This window comes from Malurus melanocephalus, unplaced genomic scaffold (genome assembly GCF_030028575.1).
Source record: "Malurus melanocephalus ecotype Western Australia unplaced genomic scaffold, MMel_1.1 scaffold_906, whole genome shotgun sequence".
In the NCBI taxonomy this organism is placed as follows: Eukaryota; Metazoa; Chordata; class Aves; order Passeriformes; family Maluridae; genus Malurus; species Malurus melanocephalus.
This window is the reverse complement of record NW_026624138.1, coordinates 5,355-23,350: the sequence shown is the minus strand read 5'-3', so window position 1 is coordinate 23,350 and position 17,996 is coordinate 5,355. Positions and strand designations below refer to the sequence as shown.

The 17,996-nt window shown below is 51.7% G+C and overlaps 3 protein-coding genes across 7 annotated transcripts in view; 1 reads left to right on the top strand and 2 right to left on the bottom strand.

Moving 5' to 3' along the window:
• ARHGEF18 (Rho/Rac guanine nucleotide exchange factor 18) overlaps positions 1 to 4,907 on the top strand; it is a 31,155-nt gene extending 26,248 nt beyond the window's left edge. For all 3 annotated transcript variants that reach the window (XM_057386073.1, XM_057386074.1, XM_057386072.1), the window contains one exon: positions 3 to 4,907. In XM_057386073.1, the coding sequence (XP_057242056.1) occupies positions 3 to 163 (161 nt within the window). In that variant the 3' untranslated portion in view covers positions 164 to 4,907. The remainder of the gene's footprint in view (positions 1 to 2) is intronic.
• A 4,858-nt stretch (positions 4,908 to 9,765) lies between these two features.
• Positions 9,766 to 13,733, bottom strand: LOC130585533 (ectoderm-neural cortex protein 1-like). Of its 2 annotated transcripts, none has more exons than XM_057386078.1 (3): positions 13,623 to 13,733; positions 11,204 to 13,009; positions 9,766 to 10,306 (listed from the first exon to the last, which is right to left on the bottom strand). In XM_057386078.1, exon 2 carries the CDS (start codon positions 12,992 to 12,994, stop codon positions 11,225 to 11,227), a length of 1,770 nt encoding a protein of 589 aa, XP_057242061.1. In that variant the 5' UTR covers positions 12,995 to 13,009; positions 13,623 to 13,733; the 3' UTR covers positions 9,766 to 10,306; positions 11,204 to 11,224. The 2 variants fall into 2 exon arrangements, with proteins under 2 accessions (XP_057242061.1, XP_057242060.1); XM_057386077.1 differs by having other exon boundaries at positions 13,642 to 13,733.
• Positions 13,734 to 14,660: 927 nt separating this feature from the next.
• PEX11G (peroxisomal biogenesis factor 11 gamma) overlaps positions 14,661 to 17,996 on the bottom strand; it is a 7,022-nt gene continuing 3,686 nt past the window's right edge. Inside the window, exons 2-5 of one of the 2 annotated variants that reach the window (XM_057386080.1) lie at positions 17,442 to 17,618; positions 17,187 to 17,365; positions 16,962 to 17,012; positions 14,661 to 16,536 (exon numbers count right to left, since the gene is read on the bottom strand). In XM_057386080.1, the coding sequence (XP_057242063.1) occupies positions 16,311 to 16,536; positions 16,962 to 17,012; positions 17,187 to 17,365; positions 17,442 to 17,618 (633 nt within the window). In that variant the 3' untranslated portion in view covers positions 14,661 to 16,310. Of the gene's footprint in view, positions 16,537 to 16,961; positions 17,013 to 17,186; positions 17,366 to 17,441; positions 17,621 to 17,996 lie in introns of both variants that reach the window. The other variant, XM_057386081.1, reaches the window with a different exon arrangement.

Sequence of the window (17,996 nt, the reverse complement as noted above, 5' to 3'; positions counted from 1 at the left end):
AGAATTGTATGGCCCTACAGATGCTCAGCCAGAAGCACTTTCATCTGCCTCAGCGAACCTCTTCAAGCCCAGTAACGTTCAGGTTCAGCCCCTGGTGCCCTCTCAGCCCAGCATGTTGAATGTGCAAGATGATACCAGCAAAGAAGATGTCATTTTCTTCTAATTGTTTCCATTTGAAGATGAATCTCCTGACACACTGTTTCAAGAACTCAGGCCCCAGTGTGCACCGTGATGGAGACCCCACATGCATGTCTTCTGATCCCTGCCCAGTTACTGCTAGCAAGGACCAGACCAGGATTACTGTCCTACTTTGTTGGCTTCTCTGCCAGCAGCTCAKAATGAGGGCACAGTAGTAACTATTTGCTTTTAAATTCTCCAATGTGTTGACACGTGGCATGGGTGTATCGATTCAGAGCATGTTAAAATTCTGACCTTTATTGTAATGTGCTCTTTTTGGAGAATGTAACTGTTCTTGGGCACCATCTTGTGAATTGTTATCAGTGACATTGAGCCACCCAGGTTTTTTATGTAAAAAGTTTTAATAGTAGGCCCCAAAATGGCTGCAAATTTTTAAATCTGTTTTTCCAGGTCCAGGTCAGTAATGGGTTGTGTGTTGGTACCAGGTGACAGCGAGCCAGTCCCTGCCCAGCCAAGTGTGCCAGGCACTGTGAAACCAGTGGCACAAGCCCCGTGGCCAGGTACAGTGGAAGAGAAGGTAAGGTGAGCTTCTGACAGCATCTTCTGTGGGCAGGAGCTCCACCTTTCCRTGAAGGAGAAGGGTTGGACATGTGAGAATTCACCGTGATAATGAAGAATTGGACTGAATGCACATTTCATTGGCCACCAGCGTCACTGGGACCCTGTCTCCCTGCTGGGGAGAGCAGTACAGGTTCCCAGGCAAACTCATGAGTTGGTTCAGAATGAACTTAGAGACTTGGATTTTGTTCTTTGCTGAAGACATGTCTAAGAAGCATTCGAATGCAGTAATTTATTGTCTTGTTTAATCCTGTTTTCTGCATCTTTTGTTTGTCTGTTAATTTGTTGGGACTTTACTCCCAGTGCCAGAAGATATCAAAGCTGCTGTTACTGCAGAGACTTCTCTGCATCATCATGTTAGGAATGAAGGGAATRAGAACTGTTTGGTTTTAAAATTAAGAATATATTAAAAAATACTGTTAGCTGAACCTGTGTTTAGCTGCTTTCAGCTAAACCAGCTTTGATACCTCTTGTGAAATGGGTCAGTTCTTGATCATGGAATGGTGATGACATTAAGTGTTCTGCTGAAAAGGCATTATTTCCCTTTGTAGTAATTTGCACAGTCGTTTTGTGTTGTATTTTTCACTCTGTATCTTGGATCCTATTCACACACCTCACCCAAGGATGTGTGTTCTGGTTTATGTTGAATGTGACTGGTCAGATAATGATGCACAGGAGAGATTGTTTAGGGGTATTGTTACAGAATTAAAGGAATCAGGATCTCAAAGCTTAAAAACTTGGATTAATACCTTTCAGAACAGGATTGATAATAGTTTTTTTATATATATCTTTAACTGATTTAAAGTGATTTTAGCAGCAGTGGATGGAAGGCCTGGTCAGTTCTCCATCCAATCTCATGGCAGTGGATCCAGTGGCTGTTTGCCAGTCTCCCCAAATCACTGGGCTGTCCCTGTGATTAGGCCCTATGTGATGTTTAGTGATGTCTTTAAGGCCATAACTTCACTTTGCTTGAGAGTTTTAAAGTTATTTCAGTAGTTACAGTGCAAGACACTTTATCAAATTTCAGCAGAAAGCACAGCAAATGGTGATAATTTGGGTTATTGCCTTCAGATGAGAAAATGAAAAACCCAAATTTAATGGTCAGGGGAAAGAGAAGCCAGAAAATACTGAGATGGTGTTAGAGTCAAGTACTCCTGCTGGAACAGCTCTTGGATTTMAGGGTCTTTTCCTTAGCTGAGTCSTGCTGRTACAAACCAAACTCAGTGGCACTGMGTTCAGTGAGAGGGAACTCTGAATTTGTYTGGCTCCTTACCAGATTGGGGCTGCTCCCCCAGCCCCCAGTGAGAGAAATTGGACACACTTGGCTTGAATACCAAAGCACCCTTGGTAAATCAGCAGCATTGCAGAGCCTGGAGTGATTGTCAGCAGAAAACAGTGTGGGATTTTTCCATGTGGTGATTTAGTGTTGTTGTGATATGATATTGTCGATGGGTTCTACTCCATATTCAGTTTCTGCATTCCTGAAAGTTAGATTGGAATGGAGRGAATCCTTAAAATCAGTGTAACTCCAGATCAGTGCAGCAGTGTGAGATCCAGCAGCTCTGTGGGACTGGCACTGATTTTTCCATCGGGTGATGTGCAGGCTCCAGTCACCGCTGATCCCCTGTAATTCCTCCTGGAAGCGCACAGGACAGCAGCAGGAATGCACAGTRTGTCCTCTCCTTCCTGCTGTGGTTTGGGCCACTCCTAGTGACAACTCGATGCCCCCATTGCCTTAAATTACCAGGGTTTTAGGAGTTTTAGCCTAAAGCTAAGTTGCATCTGTGGAGTAAACCACCTTGGCCAAAAAGGGATGTCAGATTGGGTGCTTGGAATCAATTTTTGGAAACATTTATTTAGCTTTATTTTGTGCCTGTCCTAAAGTATGGGAGGCAGCGTTGAAAGGGCTGGAGCAACTCAGTGGCTGCTTTCTTCTTCTGTGCAATGGATGAGTTTGAATATAGAGCAGTGACATCTGGAAAAGAAAAGTCTGCAGTGAGGTCCCATTTATTATTTTAATGCTTTAACTTACACRTAACTTTTTTAATACTTCTTGTCAGCAGTGTTTGAAGTAAGTTTTGGCTATTAACAAATGGATCCAGGCCTGTGACAGGCCAAGCTGTTGGTTYAGCACTCAAAAAGCTCCTTGGAATATGGGTCTTCWATCTRTGACTGAGAAATGACCTTAGAAGTCATTCTCTGTCCTCAGTACACGTGTCTGGCTGCAGCTGCCTTTATGAAACCTCTTTGSACCCTGAGTAGACAGTGTCTTCTGTCACTTGGGTTGCCCTGGAGAAGGTTCTAGAATTAGCAGGTGCTGTGATAACCTTATTGCTAATGCAGGGTCACCCACCAGAGCGTGGGCAGGTGATCTATAGAAGGCTGAGGGAAGCAAGTGAATTATTTTCTTTTAATGAATATGACTTTCTTTAAGTGGATAATGGATCTCTTCAGTTGTGCAAAATTGAATCTGTGAAATTGTTAACAAATCACTCTTGTTGAGTGGACTGGTTTTGGAACCAGTCAAATCTTGTTCCTTTCTAGGTAAATTAGTTTGCAAGGTACTGCTGTGTCCTGTGCTAAGTAATCTGCTATGGATTCTGAGTCACAACCTTCCTATTGGACTTTTTGATCACTTCAGATAAAACTTTTCAGTGATTTCTGAGGATTAGACAGTTCAAAATTCTGTGCCTCCCAGGTGCCTTTTGGCTTCTCTCTGAGCTGGGGTGTGGAGGAAATGCCAGCATGAGCTTTGAACTGCTGCYGTGTTTGCTTGGTGTCACAGCCTTAAAATTATCAGCATGTTTGTCCTTCAATATTGTGATGTTGCAACATAGAGGCTGTTTCTATGGTTCTGATTTCAATTTGAACTCTGGTGTAAAGGAGGCTTCCTCTTTCTCTTCCCATCTGGAATGTGGTGGTTCCATATTCCGGGCTGAGGATCCCTCCATGGTCACTAGTGCTGAGCACAGCTGCCCTGTGTGTGTTGTGGGTGCTTCCCTAGTTTTTATCTGTGCTGTCTGTGGATTGTAGCTGTGGCATGTCCCACGAATTGAGACCGCTGATCATCCCCCAGCGTGAGGCAGAAGAATTGGTGTTCCTAGAGACGCTTGCTCACCCAGCTACTCGCCTTCCTGCACAGCTAGGAGTCATTCTAAATAATTTGCAGGCAGTTTTTGTCTTTCTGAGTAGTAGTCAGATGATTCTGCATACATGGAGCTTGGTGTTTGTAATTTGCAATTACAATGAAAGTCGAAACTTAAACTAGGAAAGGGTTAAAAATACTTATTTCATTTTACTTCTAACTCTGCGGAATGGGAGCTGAGGCTCCCCGGTGCTGCTCAGTGGAGTCCCTGTGTGTTGTGCCCCCCATGCAAGGGAGTTTGGAGATTTTGTTGTCTTCCCCAGCAGTTCTCACATTTACCAGGAAACAGATCTGCATGCCAGGTTACACAAGTGCTGTAGGCAAAGCAAAGCCTTTCCCCTGCTCTCTCTTCGAGACCAGACCCAACATCTTCGTAACCACTGGCGACTTCATCATCCACCATCAGCACGTTCCTCTTCAGACAGCATCTGTGCGAGCTCTGGTTCATRACATTTGTGCCATGTTTATAAATCAGTTTTTTATATTTTTGTACTGAAAGAAATTGGAGCACTTTAGAAAAGTTGATTTCAAATTCCATTTCTGTCTGTACCCGGAAGGAGATCTCTCATGGGTGTAGATCCTGTTGGCATAACTGTGTGCATCTCACTCAGAGCTGTGAACTCTCTTGACGCTCTTTAGTCTTAGGTCTGGTTTCTAGGCCCACCTTGCACTGTAAAGATTTAATAAATAATCATGGTCCATGGTTAAATTGACCATTTTGTTGGGGAAGAGTTTGGTTTTGTTTTTTTGTTAGGGTGTAAACATTGTAAATATTTCCWTTACTGTTGATACTGCAGTAGCAACATCTTTGTAGTCTTTATTTTATTTGTAAAGTTGATGGTTAAATGTTAATATTCTGTTGAATTGTGCACTCTTGATTAATTGTAAACTTGATCTTAGCACACCAAATGATGATTTTTACAATGATTGCAATGTTTCTCCACTGAAGGATTTCAGAGCTGCAATAGGACTGAAACCAACTTCTAGCAATAAAAAAAAGAACATTTAAAAAACTGTCTGCCTTTATATCTATGTAATTGTTTATTGTTTTCTATTTGAATGAAGATCAAAGCAGCTGCCACTTCTCACATGCTTCTCATTTTCTACCCTGGACAGAAATAATGTGCCACAGGAACGAAACTCTGACAGTTTTCCAAAGGAGAGGACAGAGCATAGGAGCTGTTCAGTGCAGAATGCAAATAGCTGCAGCCCTTGGCAGTGAGGTGAACACCTGAGGGAAAGATCAGCTGCTCCAAACATCAGAAATGTGCTGGTGAGAGAGAGAGAGAGAACTTGGTTAAGTTGCTTACATTAGCGAGGAGGTGCTTTGCATGGTGCCAGCCTGAGACATGCCTGGCTCTGTCCCAGGCAGTATCGGTTCCCACTTGGAACAAGGATAACAAAAATAGAAACTTTCTCCCTAGTGCTSGTGCCAGTTTGGCAGCCCTCCCAGCCAGCACCATCCCATAGCCTCTGGCTGGGGCTGCTCTTCCCAGCTCTGCAGCAGGCTGAGTTTCCTGGTGAAATCCCCACTGGTGCCACAGCTGGCGAGTGAATCCGAGGGCTGGAACCTCCAATCATTGCTAGAGAGGAGAACAGATGCAAAACCAGGGAGACACTGGGAGAACTGGGCCTTGGATTGGTGCTCTCAAGGAAGAGGGAGGGTTTTATCATCAGAATCCAGRGCTGAGGAGAAGCCTGAGCCAGGACTGGTGGCAGTGCCAGCAGTGTGTTCTGCCTCTCACTGCCTTTGGGGTTTATCAAAGCAGCTTTGGGGGACTCTGGGCCTTTGTGTGTGGGAATCAGTAAAACAAGCCAACRTTTGTCAGCCTCTGAAGTGCATGTGACATCTGGGTTGCGACACAAACTGCAACTCCACTGGAAAAACAATTTTTTTTTTCTACTTTTCCACATTCATAAATAATCAAAGACTTCTAAGCAGACCAGTGTTTAGAACTTGGTCTTTATGGGAACTAACAGGCTGACATGTGAGGGAATGACGTCTCAAAGTGTGTGTAGAAGCTTTTGCTTCAGGAAARTATTCCTTCCATGTGTGGAGCTCCTGGGAGCTGAGTCACAGTGCCCGCTGGAGATCAGTCACTGCCTCTGTGCTTCCAGACCTCGTGTCTGTGTCACCACAGCAAGGCCAATAACTGCCTGGCCATTTCTAAATATTTTTGGCAGCAAGAAATGGAATCAAAGTGGGTTTGTGGGGGCCAGCAGAGAGGGACAGTCTAGGAGAGAAGSTAAGAGGAGCTGCACTGTGCTCTCGTGCAGTTTTCATGTGTCAGACCTGTAGGAATTGTTTCTAGAAAGACAAGAAGAGCCTGGATCATGGAGATCCAGTGTTAACACGGCCAAGAGAGATCTCTGCAGCACAGTTTCCCACTGGGAACTGCCCAGCTGCAGCAGCCCAGAGCTGAGCAGAGGCAAGTTAAAATCCTGGGCAGAATTTGCATCTGTTAGAAGTTGGGTGCTGCCGCAGCCATCCGTGTTCAAAGGCGTGTAGGTGTTGCTGTGTTGGGTTTTTGACACAACAGCGGGGCAGACATTCCTCGGGGATTGCAAACACTTTGCCTGGCAGTGGCGCTGATAACGCTGTCACTCTGTGAGACACCGAGGGTGTGATCTCAGGCGAGGRTGTGACTTCAGGACACGGCTGGCGGTGCCTTCAGAGCTGCTCCCTTGCTCTCAATATYCCAGCAGCTCCGCCTTGCCTTGTCTCTCTCCAATCTGTAGCTAATTAACCCGAAACCCAAACCACATTCTTTCTGTGGATGAATCATGCCGAGGCCATCGGCAATGACCAGCTTTATGCTAAACCTCTCTCTTTCATGTGGGTGAGACAAGGCTGATGGTTCCCATACGTGCATCTGAGATACATCTGCGAGCCAGATGCTGGAGGACAAACATGCACAAAGGATATTGGCTCCACGGTGTGCTCTGACAGTGGGAATGTGCTGCTTGCTGCCTCTCCTCAGCCCTGTGACTCAAATCCGGTTTAATTTCTCATCCCAGCAATGGGGCCAGCCCAAGGCTCAGCAGATGAGGGGTATGGGGCTTGTCCTTCATTGTTTGCTGTTTCTGGGCCCGTGGGATCTGGCAGAGGATAAAAGCCAAACCCTTCTGGAGCTGGCAATGCTGGAGCAGGGGACACACAGTACTGCCACACGCACTGGAGGCTCAGACAGGGCAGGATCTTGTTCTGGGGCTCCTTGACTTTGCACAAGGGCCTGGAGGGAACAGGACAAGAGGGAATGTCTTCACAGACAGAGGGCAGGGTTAGATGGGACAGTGGGAAGGAATCCTTCCCTGTGAGGGTGCTGAGGCCCTGAAGTTTCCCAGAGCAGCTGTGGCTGCCCCTGGATCCCTGGAAGTGTCCAAGGCCAGGCTGGATGGGGCTTGGAACACCCTGGGATAGTGGAAGGTGTCACTGCCCATGGCAGGGGGTCTGACGGAGTAAACTTTAAGATCTTCCCAACCCAAACCATCTGTGATTCCCTGTGCACAGGAGTATGAAAACTGCTCGCTGACACCACAATGCAGGTCTGCGCCTCCCGTGTCAGAGCAGTAGCTGATGTCRTTTCACTGCATGGAGCACAGTGTCTTGCTAGACCTGAAGCAATCCCAGATGACTGCATGTGGCATGCAGATCTGCCAGGGAATTTCAAGTGTGCAATATCCCTTTTGCCTTCTAGAGCACTGGAAGTCATGAACAAAACCACAGTGTGTAGTTAAARCTTAGTTTTTCCTAGCTGCTATGAATTCTCATTTTAAGAGTTCCTTGCTAGATGTGTAGTGGGTGTRATCATTTGAATGATCCATATTCCATTTTAACTGGGAAAGGGTATTTCTCAGCCACTGCTTTGCTTGGATGGGAGAAAGGCCTCATRTTGTCTTGGTGCTCTGGCAGCAGGAGCTGCTGAGCAGGAGACACCTATGAACCTGAGCAGCAGTTCCCTTAAAATCAACGCTGTCTGTCTTTGGCCAGGAGAGAGGTGGATCAGTCTGATCCCATATTTCTCTGGCTGTGGTGGCTTCCAGGCTTTGTGTAAGAAGCATCCCATGGGACAGCGATGTCACCCTTGGATTGTTTTGGCTTTGAGCCCAGTGATGCCCACATGTGCTGGCTCTTCCAGATGTGATTGTGGACTCAGGTGTTTACTCCTGCAGCTGGAAGTGCAGACATAAAGCAGGGCTCTGAAGAGGCCTAGATTTAAGCTATGCTGAGATTCTAAATCCGTTTTATTCATTCATGAGCATTTCTACCCCAGCAACCAAATTCACCTCCASCTCAATTGGCTGAACCTTGTGGCCCTGGCACTGAAGCAGCAAGTGGATCCATGCATGGAAATGTCCAACTGGGAAAACAGGTCTGTTGGGACGATTTAGGCACGCACCAGTGAAGCTGCCTTAGTTTTCCCCAGGGTACACAGGGAGCTGGGAGCTGGTTCCTGCCAGGAGGAGGTGGAGCAGGAGGGACAGCACGGGGCTCTGTGCCAGGTAAGGGAGGATGAAGCGATGCAGCCCGGGCTGGCTTTGTTGCTGGCTTTGTTGCTGGCTTTGTTGCTGGCTTTGTTGCCAGCAGCAGGGAGCCACCATGGAGAACCCAGCCCAGGTGTGCTTGGAGTGCAGGTTCTCCCTGAGAGGTGGCTGGATTGAAAGTAGGCAACAATGCCCAGCCCGTGCAAAGGCTGCAGCAGCAGCAGCAGCAGCAGAGCTGGGGCTCACTCCCCAGCTGAGAACAGCCCAGCCTGGCTCAGATAAGGCCCAGGCAGACGGATCCGTGCTGCTGGAAGCCGCTCCATCCCTGGAGCGGGAGGCGGATGTGGCRGGGAGCCAGCGTTTATTGCTTGGCAGCATAAACAAAACAGCTGCTGCTGCTCAAAGGGCCATGAATGAAACCTCCGCTCCTCTGAGTCCCTGAGCACAGTCGGACTCTGTCCAGCCCTCAGGAGGAGCTGGAGATGTAACAAAGGTGAAGCAGGCTGGGTAACAGGGCTGGAGACACTTCTAGACGGCTGCTGGTCCCATTCCCCCGCTCGTGAGGCACAGCCAGGCTGGGAGATGCTGGATCCCATGATCTTAACAGCCTTTTCCCATCAAAATGAGTCTGTCTCCCTTCTGCCTATGTGCTCCAGGAAGGCTGTGGGCTCCTCTCTGCAGCCTGACAAGTCCCGTTGAGCTCAGCCAGCAATGGAGAGAAGGCACAGCAAGGATGCACAAGAAAAAACCCAGCCTGGGGCTGAAAATGGCAAAGGCGTCRGAAAACAAGGTGGGAATGGAGCTGGTGCATCTGCTGCAGCCCCCAGCARCAGGGCTGCTCCTTGCCTTCCCATCCTGCCAGCTCTTGCCTGTGCAAGCAGCTCGGAAGAGTTGTGACATTGATTTATTTAATCCTGAAATAATGGATCACACCCAAACCATGCTTTTGTGGTGAGACAGTCGGTTGTACCTTCCGTAYCTGTTTCCTCTGACTCTGCTGGTTCCTGTCTCACCTCCCTACATTAACAGAGCTTCTGTTTCCCAGGCACTGCCTCACCTTACCTGGAGCACACAGCCTTGGGGACAGAAGGGGCATTCTTTGGGATAGTGAGAAACCCCAGCTCCGTGGAGGATGGACAGGTAAGAGCAAAGAATTCCTTAATCTTTGAAGTTTTGAACAGATTTGTGTCTTTTTCAAAGCTAGAAGGCTGTGTGAAACCTGAGCTTTACTCACTTCAATGTTACAGAGATAAAGAAGGACTTGAGTCCTTGATTTGGACTCTACCAGGGAATGCTCCTCATTATTTTACTAAATATGGTCTCAAGTGTGGGCTGGGAATACCTGCACCTTAAGCACACAGAGCAGGGACACAGTGGATTTTAATCAGATTTATTAAAGCAGCTCCAGGCTGAGTAATAAACACACAAAACTGATGTATAAAAAAACCCTAAATGTACAGAACCAGCCCGTGGGCAAAGTACTGTCACATGTTCTGACATTCCAGGCACCTGCCTGGGTGCTGCGAGTCCAGCAGCACAGTCCAGAGCCTGCAGCTGGTCAGGAGTGTCCTTTGTCCTTTCTAGTATCACCAAAAGCAAAATAATCCTTCTGGTTCCTGCTCTGAGATCACACAAGTTAGGAGAACACTTGAAAACCTTTTGCTGTCTCAAGGGACAGCACAAGCTGTCAGCCCAAGGAGGTCCCTCTGTGCTTGTCCCCTCCCTGGCCTGACCAAGGGGATGGGTTTGCAGAAGCCATTCAAAGCCAAAACCGTGTTGCCTTGAGCCCTGCTGGTGCTGATGGGATCCATGCTGGCACCCAGCTCACAGATATGCCAGCTGGGAGGAGGTGTCCTGCTCCTCTGTGTGCTCATCTGCATCTTCAGTCAACGGAGGCACTGGCAAAATCAGGTGAGAAGCCTGTGGGGCAGAGCAGAGAATWGTGAGACCAGCACACAGCAACCCCACAGGCCTCAAATCCCAAAAAAAGCTGCTACAACACATCCCCCCCACAGCCAGGAATTTYCTAAAGGTATCACTGGATATTTTATTACAGTAAATAATTTTATTTAGATAGTACAACTCTCACAAGGAGAAAAGAAGAACCCTGCACAGTCTGTGATTTACTGGCATCGTTTCTGCCAAAAGCCTTTAGAAAGGTTTAATTCCAGTTGCAAATGTTGAAAGTCAATCTCTGTGTAGCAGGAAARCAGTGGCATGAAAGGGACACCAGGGAATAATTAGAAGCAGAGAAACCCTGTGTTTATACATAGACAAGGCTTGTCTTATAAATGCAATTACCCACCATTCTGGGACTAAATCCCAGCTATAATCTTGTTCTGGCACCAGCTCACAGCTCTGGCGTCCCACAAGACATTTGGGTGCCACTGGCAGATTAAGTGTGGCACCAGGAGGAGGAKGAGGAGGCTGAGCTAAAAGCAGCAGCCGGACCCGGTGGCACCACGGGGTCTGTCCCAGCTCCTGCAGACAGCCTGCCTGCAAAAACATCGGCTCCTCCAGCTTCCTGACCCAGGGATGACATCCAATCCTCACACACAGCATTCCCCAAAATCTTTGCWCAGGCCAAGATGCCAGGTTAAGAGTCTCGTTATTTATACAAATCTTCTCCCTGCAGTGTTTCAGCACCTAAAGACACTTTCCCTCTCCTGCAGGGTTTTAGATCCCAAACTACCAGCCTGGAAGTTCTGGAGTGATGTTCACACAGGGCTGTGCTCTAAGACAGCTCTAGCCCAGAGCCATGTGCATTTGCCCCTCGAGGTTTAACCTGGAGCTCAGGGTTGACCCACARCTATTTACCTTCCAGATCCTTCGCCACGCTCAGGCTGACAGGTACTTCCAGGTGCTGACGAAGGCGGTGGGGATGAGGGAATAAGGCACCGTGGTGACGCTGCTCCAGGTGTCAGATGAGGGGTCGTAGCAGTCCAGGGTTTTGCAGCGCTGAGCCCCGCAGTAGCCCCCCACCACGTAGAGCCTGTTCCCTGAGGTGACAGCRCGGCAGCTGATGCACTTGGCGGTGACATCCCCGAACTTGGACCACTGGAAGGTGTCGCTGTGGAAGCGGTAAGCGGAGCTGGCGGAGAACTCGGTGTCCCCACCGATGACGATGAYGTGGCTGCCCACCACGGCRGCRGCCGTGTAGCGCCAGGGCTGGGGGCAGCTGGCGGGCACCGTCCAGCGGTTCTGGCAGGGRTCGAAGCACTGCACCTTGGGCAGCTTGTTCTGGTTGGCACTGGTGCCCCCAAAAACAAACAGCTTCATCTTGGCTCCCACCACGGCGGCGTTGCTGACACCTTCCCGGAGCGGAGCCACCAGGGTCCACTTGTCCAGCTGAGGGTCGTAGTGCTCCACTTGCTTGAGGGACACAGAGGGAGAGGCCGGGAAGGCCCCGCTCATGGCCGTGTGACCCCCCACCACGTACAGGCAGTGGTCCAGCTCGGCGGAGCCGTGGCCAAACCGTGCCACCAGCATGGGAGCAGCTTTGGCCCACTCGTCGTGGAGCGTGTCGTAGACCCAGACATCCTTGGAAGCACCATTCTCGGAGCCCTTGCCACCCGTGATGTAGACCTTGCAGCCGATGGCGCAGGCACTGCACTCCTTGCGGGGGCTGGGGATGTCGGCACGAGGGATGATCTCGCTGGTTTTATGGTCCAGCATGTAAATCTTGTCGCACATGAAGGTCTGGCCCCCGAGCAGCAGCAGGGCCTGGCTGACCTTGCGGGGCCGGGCACAGCACCCCGTCACCAGSCCGTCGTTCTGCAGGATCTTCATTTTGCATCGCACGGCATCGGCCACGATCTCCTCCCCCAGCTTGTGGCTGGTCACCAGCTTCTCGCAGGCCACCTGCTTCCGCAGGTAGGGCTCAGGCAGCAGGGCCAGGCGCACGGAGCGCAGCAGCTCGGGCAGAACTTCGTGGCGCCGGGGCAAATCATAGCGGATCCAGCCCATAACAGCTTCGTAGACCAGCGTCTCATCCTCCACCTCCAGCTCCTCRCTCTCCACCAGGTCCAGCAGCTTGTCTTTGGGCAGTCGAAGAAAATCTTCGGTCTTGCAGAGCGAGGTGAAGTTGGCCAACGCCATCCTCCAGGACAGCTCCAGCAGCCGYTCGCAGCAGTGGGCATCGGACAGCAGCAGCATGTTCAGGCAATTCCCGGGGTACAGATTCTTCTCCAGAAAGTCAGCCGAAGCATCCCGGATATCCTGGAACTGCAGCATGTCCCCRGCCTCCAGCAGGGACTCCGCGTTCTCCTCGTTGATCAGCACYCGGGCTGAGTAGGCGTAGTCCAGCAGCAGCTCCAGCACCTCGGGGTGCAGGGAGTCRTGGAAGTTGACTTCGGTATCTCTGCTCTCTTTCAGGCCCCCGCTGAACATGGCATTGAAGTAGCGGCTGCAGGCGGCCAGGACGGCGCGGTGGCACGGGAAGCTCTGGTTCCCAGCCCGCAGCACCACGTCGGTGAAGAGGTTCTGCTGGCGGAGCAGGTTCAGTTGGGTGAGGAGGCTGTCGGCGTGGCCCGGTTTGTGGAAGAGGTGGATGTTCATGGAGCCGGAGCTCGAGCGGGATTTCCGGTTCTCGTGGCTGCTGACGGACATAGTGCTGAGGCCGCTCTGCGAGGCAAAACCGGCGAGTCAGCACGGGCAGCGCGGTCCCGGGCCCGGCACGGCCGGGACTGCGGCGGAGAGGAGCCGGCGGCGGGAGCGCGGTACCGGCCGGTAACGGGAGCGCGGCGGGGGCGACCCGCAGCCCAGGGGCACTGACCGAAAAGGGGCACCGGGAGCTCCCGGACCAGACACCGGGGCAGCGCACGGCTCCGCCGTGTCCCAGGTAGAACCGGGGAGGGGGTGATGTGCGCTCCCGGTGATGCCCGCGCCGGCCCGCCCCGCGGTCCCGCAGCCGGCTCAGGAGTCGCGCACGCGGTCCCGCACCCAGCCATCGGTCCCCGACCGGACTCCGCTGTCCCGCAGCCGGCTCCGCGGTTTCCCAMCTGGCTTAGAGGTCCCGCACCCGGACCTGCGGTCTCCTGCCCGGTYCCGCTATCCTGCGCCTGGCTCAGCGATTCTACACCCGGCCCCGCGGTCCCGCGCCTGATGGACCCCGCACCCGGTCCCGTTGTCCCACACGCGGTCCAGTTATCCCACACGCGGTCCAGTTGTCCCACACGCGGTCCAGTTGTCCTACATCTGCCCCCGCAATCCCGCACCCGTCCCCGCAGTCCCGCACCTGCCCCGCTATCCCGTACCCGGTTCCGTAGCCGATCCCAGCCCCGGTTCCGTGGCCGTTCCCGCACGGTCCCCGCTCCGCTCCGGCTCTGCCGCCGCCCCGCCGCCGCCGCGTGGCCGCCCCGTGCCGGCCCCGCCCCCTCCCGSCCCGCAGCCAATCAGCGCCCGCGGCTCCCGGCTCTCGCTCTTTGTGAATGGGAGGCGGGGCCSGCCGTGCGCATGCGCCGCGCGTTGYCCCGCCCTGCCCGGGGGCAGCGTGGCCGTGTCCCCTCCCCACGTGTGCGGGTGTCCCCCGGTGTCCCCCGGTGTCCCCAGATCCGAGCACCGCAGCACGGCACCGCAACACGGCCCGGGCCGCGGGGAGCCCCGCCATGAGCCCGGGACGGCAGATCTGAGGCTCCCGAGTGCGACGGAGCTTTGCGGACGGAGCCACCCCGCCATAAAGRGCCATAAAAAACGGGGCAGGCGGGCTGGGATCAGCGCCTGCCCGCGGCCTTTGGATCCCGGCCTGCTGACAAAGGCAGGTCGCGGCCCAACAAACCAGCCCTGCTCAGCAAATGTTTTCCTGCTTGGAGCCCACCTCAGAAATTTGGAGTCCAGCCCATCATCTGCACCACCAAAACCGGGGTGCTTTCCTTGCCGAGCAAAGGCACTGTCGCCCTCTCAGGAACAAGAGCTGAGTTGGGTTAATGGCCACATCTGAAAAGAGGAAAAAAACCACCAARTTTTAGGGGACTGGGTCTGTCTGAACGTCTTGTGCTATAAAACAGCGAGTGCTGCCCTGGAGAGGCAGCAGCAGCCACCACAGGTGTTTAAACACTGTGTATCAGCAGGGATCAAAACCACCTCAAGAAAAAAAGAAATAAATTCCATAAATTTTGAATTACCTCATTTTGATTTATCTCTGTGCATTTCAGCTTCACCAGCTGCAATTTAAAGTCACTTGTTGAGGAACTGATGAAGCAAGTGCACTTAGAGCAGTTTTACAGTGTCCTCTACGTTAAACACATGGTTTAGAGATTTACTAATTTGGCCTCAGGTTGTACGGGGCTTTTTGTTTTGTTTTTGTTTTTTGTTTTGTTTTTTAAATTGGTAGAGCTACACCTTGTCCTGTGCTAAGTCCAATGAGTCCTGAAGGAGTGATTTAACAGGGTTAAGAATACAAAAAAAAACCTGATTTATTGTTAAAAACCCCTAACTACAGGAGCCATCAGAGTGGGTGACAGAACCAGGCAACAGCCAGAGCTACCTCTAASCAGGACCTGGGTGCTCCCCCTTGTTCAGGCACAGGACTGAGAAAAGTAGAGAAAAACCAAGTCTCCTCCAGATAAGCCCAGCCTACAGTCAGAGTTGCACCAAAATCGGTCAGTCTGGCAGCAAATTCCCAGCACAGCCAGGAAGGCATCCTCAGGGACACTCTGCAGGGTGAAGGTCCAGATAAACACCAAGGACAGGGCAAAGGATAAAGARTATCCAGGCCTTGCTCTGCTCTTTGAACACAGGCAGGACGCGGTTCCTCATGTCCAGGCCAAAAACAACAACAAAAATCCAAGGTCAAACCTGCTGGAAGCGCAGCATGTGCCGTGCTGGGGGGCAGGGACAMGCAGACTAAGCAGAACTGTTTGCAAAGGATGCATTTCCACTGCAGTCAGGCAGGGCCTGGGAATTATTTCGGCAGGAGGAAGGCTGGTGACACATGTGGAGCTGCAGCTCACACAGCACTAATGCTTTGGAGCTTTCCAGAACCCGATAAAGAACTTTTCCCTGCTATCAGAAGGAATGATCACTCAAGGCCAAGGCCACCTTTGAAGCATTTGTGCCGTTTATTATTGGCAACGCCCGGAACTGTAACTGCAAACCCCATCTCGGCATTGGTTTATTGGTTTGATTGCTCCTTTGAAAGGTGATTTATAAATTTCCGGATTTTTTTTTTTTTTTTAATTAAAAAAAAGGTCCGTTGGCAGCTGCCGGAGCCTGGTGGAAGAGCTCCACCCGGTGGCACTCCACAAAGGCACAGCTGGAGCCTCAGCTCTGTGGGAAGTCTCAACTTTTAACATTTTTCCTTAAAGGAGTAAGGCAGGTTAGGAAGGTTCATGCTGCTTCCAGTTGCTATTTCCTTCCCCCCTCGCCTCGAAGGAAACAGAGCTGTCACAAACAACATCCCTGCTCGCTCCTGGCTGAGCTCTGGCCATCAGCTCTGAGCTGAATATCAAAATTCTCCCAAAACACCTGGAGAGCTCCCAGGACTCACTGCCCTGGCTCAGATGCAGCACCAAGCGCCGAGCCCAGAGTATAAACTCACGGGATTTGTGCCTTACCAGTTCTCTGTGACAGCCATGACCATTCACACTGACTTTGTGCTCTTTTAAGTGACAGAAAACACTGGAAGGTTGCATTTATCTTTTTGGGACAGAGGAAGGAAGGATGGAAGCAACTCTTTCCCCCTTAGTTTTACCAGTTGTAGGAGATTCTTGATTTTCAGGGAATTCACCTGAATTATTTCCCTGATGAAGAATGATAAAAATTATCAGCTGCAAACAATCCCCTCTGCAACAGGCATCTTGATTCCAGTCCCAATTATGGGATATTTGGAATGACAATCATCRACCCAGGAAAGTTAAAATACACCCTACCTCACTAAAGGCACTTTCACCATGTGAAAACTGGGCTCCTGAAGCTCAGTTATGGCTTAAGCAGCTTCAGAATTTCCTCCTCTTGATGCCTGGTAGATTCCAATCAGGGAGGAGATGGTTCCCAGCAGCCCTACTAACCATGGAGGGAACTTTCCTGCCCAGAGAAACCCTGGAGGCAGCCAGTGGATTGCGTTGGAGAGATCTGCTGTGTCCATGAGGATGCTCAGAACTTCAGCCTTCACCTGGGCTCTCAACTTCTGCTGGCTCTGAGGTGAAGAAGTGCTGTTGGAAGAAAAGGTAAAATTAGTGATAAACCAGAATGTCACATTGACTGTGATGGGTACAAGTGAGAACTGACAGATGTGGGTGAATTACAGGAAGGATGGAGAGGGATTCTGGACAAGGGMTGGAGGSACAGGACACAGGGAATGGCTCCCAGTGCCAGAGGGCAGGGATGGATGGGATATTGGGAAGGAATTGTTCCCTGGGAGGGTGGGGAGGCCCTGGCACAGGGTGCCCAGAGMAGCTGTGGCTGCCCCTGGATCCCTGGCRGTGYCCAAGGCCAGGCTGGACATTGGGKCTGGGAGCAGCCTGGGACAGTGGGAGRTGTCCCTGCCCRTGGCACTGGGTGGGCTTTAAGGCCCCTCCCAACCCAAACCATTCTGCAATTCCATGATTAGCTGTATAGCCATGGAGAGGAATCATACCACTTGTGCTGGCTCAGTTTTCTTCTTAACTGGAACAAGATTCTCAGGGATCTGAAAAGAAGAGAGTTATTTCTACTACAGCACCCATCAGCAGGGCTTTTTTCCTCTTGCATTAACTGCTTTAATAAAGGAGAGCAACTCCTGCAGACAGAGGGCCCTGTGCTACATCCCACTGTCGGGGCACTGGGATCATTCCCGACCCTCCCGTGCCCATCCCGGCCGTACCGCAGGATGCCCAGGAGCAGGGCACAGCCCCACAGCGCCGTGCTGCGCGTCCACCACTTCTGGGAGCCGGCGCGGACGATGCCGACATCCGCCGCCCACGCCAGGTGCTCGCAGGGGTAGTAGAGCTGGTTGGCCACGTTGCAGAGCACCGAGAGCCCCCGCACCAGCGCGTCCTCGCCCTGCGGGGAGCGGCACATGGGGCACGGCCGCGGCGGGGCCGGGGGGGCTGGCGGGGATCCCCGGAGCCGCGCTCACCTCGGGACCCAGCCCGTAACTGCAGCTGTGCCGGAGCATGGCCAGGTCATCAAACAGGCGCAGGGCGGTGCGGCAGGCGCTGAGCTGGGTGGAAGCGGCCAGGAGCGCCCCGGGCAGCCCCGCGGGSCCGGGCAGAGCTCCCCCCGCCAGCTGGCAGCCGTAGGACAGAGCCCGGACCTGCGGGGACACGGCCAGGTCAGCGGCACCGAACCCGCACTGCCGGGTGCAGAGGAACGCTGGAACCAGGGCTGGTGATCTCTTTTTCTCTCTTTCTCCTCTCTTTAATCTTCTCTTTTTCCCTCTCTTTTCCTGCCTTTAATTCACCTTTTCCTCTTTGATTTGTTTTCCCTTTACGCAAACCCCATTGCCCTGTGCTCAAGGACTCCCATACCCATTTCCATCCCAAGCGTGTAATTTACGGGTCAAAACTTTCTTTTTGTTTGTGGACCCTCTGACTTCTGCCGTTCCTTTCCACCAACGAGCACTGAACGTGTCTCAATGCTTCCTTCCCCTTAAGAGTGGGCCGTCACAGCAGAATTGGAACCCGTCGTTCAT